General features: G+C 46.6%; 1 protein-coding gene across 3 annotated transcripts in view; it reads left to right on the top strand.

Moving 5' to 3' along the window:
* Positions 1 to 12683, top strand: part of CAPN15 (calpain 15) — a 374161-nt gene that overhangs the window by 285934 nt on the left and 75544 nt on the right. For all 3 annotated transcript variants that reach the window (XM_086941170.1, XM_086941172.1, XM_086941171.1), the window contains one exon: positions 8865 to 9088. In XM_086941170.1, coding sequence (XP_086797296.1) covers positions 8865 to 9088 — 224 coding nt within the window. The remainder of the gene's footprint in view (positions 1 to 8864; positions 9089 to 12683) is intronic.

Below are 12683 nucleotides of genomic sequence, written 5' to 3'. Positions count from 1 at the left end.
CTGGTGTCATGACTTTACATATGTTCCCTGTCTCCGGGGGGGGGAGGGGGGGGGAGGTTTACATACTGTCTGTGTGACTGCTCGGGGCTCTGCTTTGTTCTTTATTCCGCCCCTTTTTTCTACTCTTTCGCACACTGGTCCCATGCTCCCACAGTTTTGCCTGGTGGCTCCGCGTTGTTGCTTGGAAAAGTTCTCCAAAGAAAACTGACGTAGGCGTGCTGGGGTGGGGCTTATGTGACCTCGCTGACGTCATGTACGCGGACGACACCTGGGCTGAGTCGCGTGGTGTCACCCTGCCCCGGCGCGCAGGGATGTTGTGGCAAAAAGTTTCCAGATCCAGTCTCACACCTGGGGATAATTCCACATGAAGGAATCTGCTTCTAGAATCGTGTCTACCAGATACATCGTTACCGAAGGTAAGTAACTCGTACTTCAAGGCACTAAACAACTTAGGCTCCACTTACCTGAAAAGTCGCTGCTCCTTCCACCAACCATCCAGACACCACCTCACAGCAGGGCTCCGCCTTGCACACATCCAACGCATGTACACAACCATATAGTGTGCTCTTACATCACTCCTAAAGCATGGAACAACCTCCCTCTCTACATGAGAGCCTCCTCCTCTCTTCTTGAATTCTGCAAGAAGCTGAAGGCCTGGCTTTTCGATTAACCACCCTGGAACTAGGCACACATCCGCTCCGTGACCGCATACCCACGCGGGTGATGGAGCGCTTTACAATTACACATAACATAACACTTGGCTTTGTCAGTTGCCTGTTTCATATTGAGACTTGAACTTTGTAGAAATGTGCTCCACAGTAGACCGGAAGTGGATTAACCATAAATGGCTTATATTCCATATTGTATATTTGCACTGCATATTGCAATCCGTTGAGGGTGACATTTCCATTTCATGTGGTGGAGTCACATTATCCTGTTGTTTTGGTGAAGTTTCATCAGGTTGAGCGGCACTCTCCATTTGGTTGCACAGGTAGTTTGACGCCAGAAGTGGTGGTTTTAGCAGAAGTTGTGTGCTTGGCTTTAAGTCCCAGTGCAGTGTCCGAGCACGAACAGTGTGTGCTCTGCCTAGTGTGAGCTTCAGCTGCCCAGAGGCCCCTTTACTCCTCACCAGCGTGCCTTGCCTCATTTACAGCAAAAGACACACAGTTGATGAACGGAATGCAGAAGAAATCAAAACATTCACCCAAGAGACGGGTTAAATCCATCATTCTTTTGCTCACTATGCCACCCTAGTTTAGACCCGGCCATATGCAAATCAGTGTTGACCCTGTGCCTCATGTGAGCAGTCCAGCCCGAACTGCCAAGCTAGGTCCTCCTTGGACTGTAAACAAACATCCTAGGACCGGTTTGGGGGTTTCATCCCTCATTAGCCAGGATAGTTTGAATCAAGTGGCACAGTGAGCCCCGGACCCACGTCTGGGCATACTCGACACACTTAGGGCGAGAAAGCAAAAGACACACAGTTGATGGACTGAAAGCAGAACAATCCAAACATTCAACCTCAGATCTGTACTGGGGTGAATGTATGACATTGTTCTGCATTCTGTCCATCTGTTGTTCTATTTGCACTGGCCTCATTTACAAGCAGGGCTGATGAATAAGGGCTCTGGACTCAGCAGCCCGTCCACTGAAACAAAGATACACTCTGCAGTGCATGCCTCGTCATCAAGATGTAAACGAAGATCTGGAAGCATCTTACTTTTTGAAGTTTTGTAAAAATGTTACATCTTTAGTCCCAAAGACTGGATGATTCTTTTTTTGTCCTTTAATTGTTTTTAATTATTTGTTAAGTCAGTAGGACCTGGTTTTTTTTTTAGCCTTGGAAGAAGTCAAAATTGGGGTAAAAGATGCCAACATGCACAGACGCATTCAACTGGTGTGTGCGACCCACTGACTGTTTTGCCAGGATTAGAACTTAGCAGGTCACACACGGGTGTCTACTCAAACAAACACATTAACTCACTGAGCTGTTGTATAAAAGCATGTGACCTGTGTCAGGCACATTAACCCTCCAAGCTCTTTTAAGATGACCCAAACACGTACCCAGTAGACTACTCACCATTTCCTTTAGTGGGTGACAGATCTGAGCCCGCAACTGCCTGGCAGGTGGCTCCTCCCTGAGTGTCGTCTGTCTTAAGTGCCGTGATTCACATCCTCATACAAACCTTGCAAGACATACTGGAAGTTGGGCAGTGATTACACAACGTGTCGTTGCCCTACTAGGCACTATAATCTCCTGTACGTGCAAGTGACTCAGCCCAGGACCAGTGCGTTCAGTACTTGTGCCGTGAAATGAGTTTAAAGGTGTTACTCGGGATTGCTGCCTGTGGGCAGTGCTTTAAATGGAAAAAAAATAAGTGCAGGTACTCACCAAAAGAAGCGGTGCACTGGGGGGTGGAGTGGGGGCGGAGCTATGGGCGGAGCCATGGGTGGGGCTAGGTTTTCAACCTTTCCAAACTTTATATGCAAGAAATCTAAGCGCAAAGTAAACAAATCAGATATATCTGTCCAAGTGTTTGGCCCTAATAATAATAAGGGTATGTTCAAAACAGTCTCTGAATTTTGCCACCAAAGCTTTGCATGCTAGAATTTTTAGAAACCCTTACTTATAATGAGAAAGGAGAACTACGAGTCCCAGCATGCAAAAGCATTTACCAGCTAAAATCTATAACTGTCTGAAAGTCTAAAGCATTCCTTGGAGCTGCCTGTCGCATTTGGGTTATACATGGTTTCCCATACCAAACAAGCGGTTTAAATGCACCAAACCCCAAAAAATGGTGTTGCCGGTAAAGTGTATTTTTGTTTGAGGGTAATCGTAAAATTGGCGGCAAGGGCAGGGATTTACATTCAGGTAAAAATGCTTCATTTAAATTGCTGATGAACTAACATTTACAGTCATTTAAAACAATGGTGTGCTAAAAAGCTGTACTGCCCAGGAAGTGTGCGCCCCACGTCCTTGACCATTAGTTTTATGGTGGACTCTCAACTACTACTGTGCAGGATCAAAGGGTAAACCAAACACCCCGCCGCCCCACGCTGCTGGAAGAGTTGCAGAGAAGCACAACAAGATTGCTGTGTCCTGGTGACAAGAGCTGCTGTACTGGCCCTCCTGTGCGAACTTAGCTCAGGTTTGCAGAATCAGAGCGGGTCGTGTGCAAAGTGCTGCATAGGCACAAGAAAATGGGGTGCACGTGCACCACCTGTGTCAAGGCAAGGCCCCAATGAGCACCGGTACTCTCTTTGTCCTAGGAGAAGTTCCGATACTCAAGGGGCAAAAATTAGAAAGTGCTGGTACTCCGTACCGGTGAGTACCGGCCCATTTAAAGCACTGCCTGCGGGGGACTCAGATAGAGTCCAGTGCCGCTAGTATCCATCTCCAGCCACAGGCACAAACTGAACACTGCTCTCCTGTCCCCGCCTCACCCTCCTCTCGTCCCCACCATCCTTACAAGTCCACCCTCTCTTCTTACATCCAGACACACCAGCCCACACCGTGTTGACACTACCCATATACGGGGCACTCTGAAGGCTGCATTACTGCTGCGCACATTCTATGTTGGAAAACATGCCCTGCTTCGGCCTGTTCTGTAATCTAAGTGTGTGTGTAACAGTTTTGTTGCAGCACCTCCGCTCCGGTGTCTTCTCCTGTGGAGGGAGGATCCACAGCGGCTGCCTGCGCCTATGCTGTGTGTGAGGGAGGCTGCCTGTGCCCATACTCTTGTGTGTGAGGGAAGCCTGCGCTGCCGCTGTTTTACCTGTTGTGTGTGTTTGTTTGAGCTGAGGTAGTTGAACCTTCCAGTGCCCCTGCTGTCACCTTGCCTTGTACCTGTGTTTGTATTGAGGGGTAGCACTGCTGCTGCACATGCTGCACCTGTGTCTTGTCTGGTAGGTTTCGTCAGACCTTTTTTCTATGCCTGAAGTTGAGTGGACCCTCTCTGGTTTGGGATGCCTTTTGGACGATTTTTCCCGCTAGGCCAACGCCACCCCACGCAATCTGTATCCTCTGGTGTAATCTAGTTTCTGGTGATCTGCAGTCAGAAGTTGGCTGCTATCTGATTTTGTTAACTTTACAAGGTAGCCTTAATTACACGTTGATTGTTCATCGCTCACACGCTTCTGGGAAGCCACACCTCCAATCTCTGTAATCTAATAAATGGTTAAAAAGTATCTGATGTTTATTTTAGGCATACGTCTTAAACGGTGTAATAAATATTTGGGAATCGATATTTAATTTCTTCTGTTTTTGGCCCTATTCTGTGCAATTGTTTGTTTTTGTTCCCAGTCTCTTTTTAAGGCGTGCTCATTTTTACAGCGTGCAGCACAGTAGTACTTCTGCTAGTGAACAGACACACAAAGCAAACCCTTTCACTTTCACGGCTGCCAGGCTGTGCGACAGACGCTCTTATCAAAATGTAATTTAAGTTCGGCATCCTGCTGCTACTGCGCTCCTTCATTCCTGCAGCACTCCAGGCTTGTTTAATAGGAGTCCTTTTGTTTCTAACCATCCCCATTTTTTCACCGGAGTTTAATTAGACATTGTTTGGCTTTTTATAGTACGTTGTTCCTGGTTTCCGTGGAGCCATGAGGCATCTCAGCCCCTCCCACTCCCGGTGCTCCTGCCCTGTTCCTCACCCCTCCCGCCACATTACTTGCTTGGTGGGAGCCCCCGGAGCTGGATTCAGGAGTGTGCTGCCACTCACATGCGTACAATAAACATAAAGCAAACATGTTTGATCATTTTTACAGCGTGCAGCACAGTAGTACTTCTGCTAGTCAACAGACACACAAAGCAAACTTGTGCTGTCTTGGCGCCTTGCACAATTCCCCACGGCAGCGCTTGCAACCATGTCTGCTTCATGGGTTACAACCAGCGGCCTGCGGGTTCACTACAGATCTCTGCAGTAATGCCCGCTTCCTGTGAGCGCTGTACCAGAGCGTCCCATGCAGCTTCAGTGCAGTCAAGTAGTTTATTCCTGTGTGCCTCTGTGTTTTGCATGTGTTGAGACTGTGAGCCTGCCGCTTTTGTCCCAAAGTACTTGGAGAAGGTCTTCAGAAATGCACTCTCCTTCACCTGGTATTTGCCCTATGCTTACGTGACTATCTGTGAAAACTCACAAGAACTGTTTGCTATACAAACGTCAGGCTTGTACATCTTCCTCCCGGGTGATGATCTGACACGTCAGCAGCATAGATGTCTAATCCTTAATGGAGTTTCCTAACGAAAGAGGTGAGAGTTCCTGCGGCCAGTTCCTGTGGTGAAGCCAGCGCAAGAGCCTGCTACAACAGCAGTGATGGGTTTTCTGGGCTTCGGTTTAAGCTATTTTGTGACGTTTTAGGATTTGATGACGCTGAAGCTACGCTGATTGTAGGTCACTTAGATATTTCAGGATAGAGGTCAATCGACACTACATCTGTCATGTTAGTCGAAGGCCCATTTTGTGGTTTGGTCTGATGGCTGAGTTTTTTTTAAATCAAAGACTCGTTTTTTGTGCCTTTGTGCCCTCTGTTAGACTCGGTTTTTGTGCCTTTGTGCCCTCTGTTAGACTCGTTTTTTGTGCCCTTCTGCCCTCTGTTGGACTAGTTTGTTGTGCCTTTCTGCCCTCTGCATCACCACATCATCACTCAGCGCTACCCCAGCATCACTCAGCACCACCACATTATCACTCAGTACCACCACATTATCACTCAGCACCACCACATTATCACTCAGCACCACCATATTATCACTCAGCACCACCACAGCACAACCCAGCGCCACCCCAGCATCACCCAGCGCCACCCCAGCATCACCCAGCGCCACCCCAGCATCACTCAGCGCCACCCCAGCATCACTCAGCGCCACCCCAGCATCACTCAGCGCCACCCCAGCATCACTCAGCGCCACCCCAGCATCACTCAGCGCCACCCCAGCATCACTCAGCGCCACCCCAGCATCACTCAGCAACACCACCCCAGCATCACTCAGCACCACCACAGGATCACTCAGCACCACCACAGCATCACTCAGCACCACCACATTATCACTCAGCACCACACAGCACCACTCAGCACCACCACAGCATCACTCAGCTCCACCACAGCATCACTCAGCACTACCACAGCATCACTCAGCACCACCACAACACCACTCAGCACCACCACAGCATCACTCAGCGCCACCACAGCATCACTCAGCGCCACCACAGCATCACTCAGCGCCACCACAGCATCACTCCGCGCCACCACAGCATCACTCAGCACCACCACAGCATCACTCAGCACCACCACAGCACCACCACAGCACCACTCAGCACCACCACAGCACCACTCGGCACCACCACATCACCACTCGGCACCACCACATCACCACTCGGCACCACCACAGCACCACTCAGCGCTACCCCAGCATCACTCAGCACCACCCCATTATCACTCAGCACCACCACATTATCACTCAGTACCACCACATTATCACTCAGCACCACTACAGCACCACTCAGCACCACCACAGCACCACTCAGCACCACCACAGCACCACTCAGCACCATCACATTATCACTCAGCACCACCACATTATCACTCAGCGCTACCCCAGCACCACTCAGCACTAACCACGGCATCACTCAGCGCCACCCCAGCATCACTCAGCGCCACCCCAGCATCACTCAGCGCCACCCCAGCATCACTCAGCGCTACCACAGCACTACTCAGCGTCACCACAGCACTACTCTGCGCTACCCCAGCATCACTCAACACCACCACATTATCACTCAGCACCACTCAGCACCACCACAGCACCACTAGGCACCAATACAGCACCACTCAGCGCCGCCGCAGCACCACTCAGCACCACCACATTATCACTCAGCACCACCACAGCACCACTCAGCACCACCACAGCACCACTCAGCACAGCACCACCACAGCACCACTCAGCACCACCACAGCATCACTCCGCACCACCACATTATCACTCAGCACCACTACAGCACCAGTCAGCACCACCACAGCACCACCACAGCACCACTCAGCACTACCACAGCACCACTCAGCACCACCACAGCATCACTCAGCACCACCACATTATCACTCCGCACCACCACAACACCACTCAGCACCACCACAACATCACTCGGCACCACCACAGCATCACTCGGCACCACCACAGCATCACTCGGCACCACCACAGCACCACTCAGCGCTACCCCAGCATCACTCAGCACCACCACATTATCACTCCGCACCACCACATTATCACTCAGCACCACTACAGCACCAGTCAGCACCACCACAGCACCACCACAGCACCACTCAGCACTACCACAGCACCACTCAGCACCACCACAGCATCACTCAGCACCACCACATTATCACTCCGCACCACCACAGCACTACTCAGCAACACCACAGCATCACTCTGCGCAACCCCAGGTTACAGGTGTCACATTTGCGAAAGTTATAACTATCTGCATTGTAAATGACAAAGCTATTAATTTAGCTATTTTCAAAACCAACACATAAATAAAAAAAATTGTCATTTACAAGAACAATAGCACAAACTTTCCTAATGCGATACCTATTGCATTGCAAATGCTTGTTGCTTTTATTTTGTTCTCTCGCTGTTTAAGGTCTTCCGGGGACTCCCCTCGCTTCCTGTTGGGCCCTACCACCGTTGGCATTGATTTCTCCCTCACCCGCTCCTCCTTTGGCCCACCACCACAGGCATGCTTGGTTATATATTCACATGCTCGTCGTTATGCTCGGCTGCCGTAGCTGCATAATGAATGTGTGCATGCTTGATGACACATGCATACACAAATCATCCCACTTTTTCCTGTTTTTTGCTGATTCTGAATAGCATCTGGAAAAAGCAATGGCCAGCCTATGGGTCTGTCTTGGCTGCCAAAAGGCAAGAGCTATTGGCTCGCCAATGCTGGGTTCTTTTCCTATATACCTGTCAACTCCTTTACCGTCTCTTCTAAATTATTGTTTCTGCAGGATGGTTTCCATGTTAAATAATAAGTGACCTAATGAGAGTGACCAATATGATAAATTTTTTATTTTATTTTGGTCTTGCCCTTTCCTGTGTCTTTCTCTGCCATGTTAATTTTCTTTGGGTGGGCACCTCGCTATCACCATTGTCAGTGGACATTGACAAGTATACTGGAGATGATGAAAACTTAAAAGTTATTACATATCAATAGCTTAGCCGATCTGCTAGTTGAAGCTTATGTTTATGAAAATTGCTTTGCATGGAAACCAATGGCCCTGTTGATTAGTTTTTGTTTGATAGTGCCTCAGTCTGCATTTCTATTATACAGCTCTTAAACTCCACATAAAGTAGGCTTTGGCTCCTCCCACAGGAGCAATTTTCTCCCCACATGCTATTGGCTGTTTAATGTAGCGTTGCACGTCATATGGGGTATTTACAGTGCAATGCATAAGGGACTCTTTTGGTTATCCAGAAGTGCTCCAAATTCTCACACAATACATGTATTATCTTATAGAGGCATTTTATGGAGCAAGCAATTGTTTTTTTTTTTTTACATTGAAGCAAGATTTTTGTTTTACTCCGAACACAATATAAGCCAGACATATTGGTTTAAAATGGTTGGCCTCACTGTGGGTGGTTTTCCTGTAGACCTTTGGTCAGCATTGAAGTTACAGACCCTAGTATCTTGTTGAGGTATGACCCATTGTTTTAACATGCTTGTCTTCTTAGTAACTCTGTCACATTCAACTACTGACTTTGACGTATGGCACAAATTTAAGGTTGCAGTGAGGTGGTGTGATTTTCCCCTCTCATTAATCGTCTGCACTAACGTCACTCACTGACGCACCTTTTTCTCCCTTTCTTTTGACAGGCACAGAGGAAACAGCTGTGGGTAGCACTGATTGAGAAGGCACTTGCCAAGCTGCACGGTTCGTACTTTGCCCTCCAGGCAGGGCGCGCTATCGAAGGCCTGGCTACACTCACTGGCGCCCCCTGCGAGAGCCTGATGCTGCAGGTCAGCTCCACTAACCCCCGCGAGGAGCCTATTGACACTGACCTCATCTGGGCCAAAATGCTGAGCTCTAAGGAGGCTGGGTAAGAGGAAGGAGGGAGGGGCCAGCCGACTTGTGGGCGGGATCAGCTTGGTACGAGGGCAAGGTGCTGAGGTGAGCTTCTAGGAAGACAGAGGGACAAATCCCCAATGAGGTGAAAGAGGCTGACCAACAAGGGCAATCGCTGTGCCTAGAGGTTTATGAAGTGTGAGACTGAGCAGGTGGTAGCACTTGCCAAAACTGGGTAATGTTTAAATAATCGAACAGAGAACTGAAAGTTGGGGCTGGAAAGTAGAGCTGGGGCTTAAGTAGCATTCTTTAACTCTAATTAAAGAACGTGACTTTCATATAGGCAGTAGGGTTATGCAGAAGAGTAAGACCAATCTGAAAATGAGCTGTTTGATTAAAGCCAGGAAGTATATCTTCAGGTCCATGTTTAATTTTGGAAGGGGATGCCTTTATTGTTCAAATTTTCTATGTTCTTTTCTATTTTGTCTTTTTTCTGAATCGGTAAAGCCTCCTGTCCCTGCCCCTTTCAGCTAGCTGTCCACTTATTTCAATTTTATTTGGAAGAGCCTTTTTCTGTATACTCTATATTTGAAATATCTATATCTATTCCCATTTTTCTTTGTTTTTGTGCATCTAAACCAATCCCCCTCCACCATCGTCTTCTGCCATACCTCCGCAGCAAAAATGCTGCTTTAACGTTGTACTGCTGAGGTACGGCAGTTGGGGCTACTGTATGCTCACACACCTTTGCATCTGAGCTCCAGAAGGTAGTGATTACGTCAAAAAACTTCTCTCTGCTCCTTTGATGCTTAGCAAGGGACAATTTTTATAGCTATTGCAATGTGAATAAAAATTATAAAAATGTACCCCAACAAATAGTTTAAGGCTCCATCTCCGTGAGATCAGCGTGCTTGACAGAGCCTGCAAGAGTTGGAAAAGAGGTCTCTTAAAGCAGAGCCTTGTTAAATTTGAAGGAAAGAAACTGAGCCAGCTATTATATTAGCCAGGCATTTGCCTATATGAGTCCTTGTGCAGTGGATGCCGGCTAAGAAAAAAGAGGGAGAGGGACTTGAATAGTGTTGTCAATCAGGCTCCTTTTTGTCTGTGAAACACCTCAGATAGTATTGATGCTTCCTTGACGTCAGGATTCCCATCCCAAGCTGCGGTCTTCTCTGTAGTCCTTGAACTTGATGCCGGTGTCCTCCCGTTTTGCAATGGTAAATCTGGTTGTGGTAGAATTCATGCCAACAGTGATGGGTCTACCCATGACATGCTGAATATCCCAGGATTTTTGGTGGCTTAAATAAGGTAGAGATCAGTTATACTTTAAATGAAAAACTGATTTGGAGAATCCAGCTGATGACCACAGTTTGCAAATTGGGGAAAAAAACCTTTTTGTTTAAAATCTGCTGAATGTCATAAAAAAAGAACAAAGAAAAAACAGAACCTGCTATTAAAGACCAGATTTGGCATGAAATAAAAAAATCTTAAATCTTGTAATTCCTAAGTACCCAGGATTTGCATGTATATTTAGTTTTTCTACAGACAGATAATGGTGGCAGGGTTTCAAATAATGTTTTCAATTGTAGAACTAATATGGTGGTAGTTTTTCTTTGTATCCCATCTTTTGTACAGGAAGAGGAAGGAGGGCAGACATTGTTCTCTGAAAAAAAAACACATGAAGTGAAATAACTATTATTGTATATGACAAGATTTGGAAAAGAGGTAAATAAAAGGTTAGAAGTGTGTGGGGCTGATGACTCTGGTACAAGGAAGTGATTGGGGGAGTAAAGCTTGGGGTGTAGCCCTTACAAATAAGACTAAATGAGAATTGAAATGGAGAATGGAGGGGGCATATTCCTTCCCCGCGTGTTAATGGGAACTAAAGCTTCTATGTTAACCTGGAGAAAAAAAGCATACAGCAGGATGGATAGCTTGTGTATTTCATTCTTTTTGAAAAGTTTGAGGGAAAAAATTGTCTAAGTGTTTGCCACTTATTATAATCTTGAACATGGTGTTCTTAGGAGTCCTCAGTCCACTCAACTCTGAAAACGCTCTGGATACAACTCGCAATTTTCTTCTATAATATACATATACTATTCCCTGAAGTACTGAAATGTTGAACTAGACCTGCAAGTGAAAAGTACTTTCTTAGTGAAAATTTTGCAGAGCCATTATTCTTATTTGGTCCCATTAAGAGTAAGTAATCATGAAGTCATCCACACAAACCCACTTTGAGAGATGGCAAGGCTCACAGGCTGCACTTGCTTGCTTTATGCTACGTGAAACTGGCATTAAAAACATTTTCAGTGTGGCTTTTAGCTCCCAGTCTAGCCCCTGCCCAAAAGCCTAGGATGACTGCTTAGCTCTCAGCAGTCCATAGTCTAGAGAGAGCGTGCAAACCAGTGAAAGGGGTCAGCCTGGAGACCATCTAGTATCTGAAGGACAGAATCCTCCTCAGCAGGGCTCACCACAAGTAAGAAGTGTGAGTTACAGCAGAGAGGGTAACCTGATTCTAGATACAGACCACAATGGCAATTTTCCACCAAATGGCGCTGCATCCCATTTCACAACGCCATCTCGGCCATGAACCAGCCCGGTGCAGCTCTACCTTGGTCCTGCTCCATTTCAGCCCACCAACCACAAGCCACTTGGTGAAGACTGCATTTCCTATCTCCACCAGAATGCAATTTTGAAGAAAGTGATCATCTGGCTACAAGGAAACAGTGCTTCTAACCTTTACATAAGACTATAAGTGGACCACGTTAAAGCCTATGCATGTGATTGGATATTAAATGAGGAAATCAACATGAATTTTCAATTGCAAGAGGTCATTTGCGAGTGCTGAGATTCAACAGATATCTTTAGAGAATCAAACAGTAGGACAGCCCAATAACCGCGGGGAAACAGACAAATTATCAGTGGTACAACCAAGGGTGGCTCCAAAGGAATGTTTATTCACACTAATGTTGCAATAAAAACCATATGTTTAGGACAAATGAATAGTTAGAGAAGAACAAGGGAAGAAAGCCTGGAAACTGCACTTGACTAGCTTATTTGCATGCTTCCAGTGGATGCACTAATTTCATTTTATTGTGTACCAGCATGTGTTTGCATTGAGTGACATGGGTCTAGGACTTTCATTCATTATGGTTGACTTTGGGCACAGTATCCTTGCCTCTTTTCAGTTTTCTAGTGGTTGGGGTAGACCCGATGAACCATCCTACTTAGTCCTTCAGTGGGACACTTAATCCATAAGAATTCCCTTTTGTCCTGAGGATGGTCTCATGCATATAATACAGCTCATCGATTATCTTTCTTTCTAGCAGTATGTTGTTAAGATTGCAGATTTGTGTTTTTAACACACTTGTGGTCCATACAGTACTCAATTTTGTTAGTTGTGTCAATTGTGTATTGTTTGTGCTTCTTGATTCATTGGTTGATATAAACAATCATTTTTCAGAAATGCATGTATTTGAAAAAAAACCTGTTCACATTGTAGCTTGGTCTTCTAGTTTGTTGCAATGTTTGTGTGAGGAAACGCTATTTGGTAGCACCCTTATTCGTTGGACATATATCTCCCAAAGTTCCTTTCCTCTGGAAAGGTTATGTTGCTAGACTTCTCAGAT

The sequence above is a fragment of the Lissotriton vulgaris genome, chromosome 10 (genome assembly GCF_964263255.1).
Source record: "Lissotriton vulgaris chromosome 10, aLisVul1.2, whole genome shotgun sequence".
NCBI lineage: Eukaryota > Metazoa > Chordata > Amphibia > Caudata > Salamandridae > Lissotriton > Lissotriton vulgaris.
The sequence above is the reverse complement of the archived record's forward strand: the minus strand, read 5'-3'. Positions and strand labels throughout refer to the sequence as shown.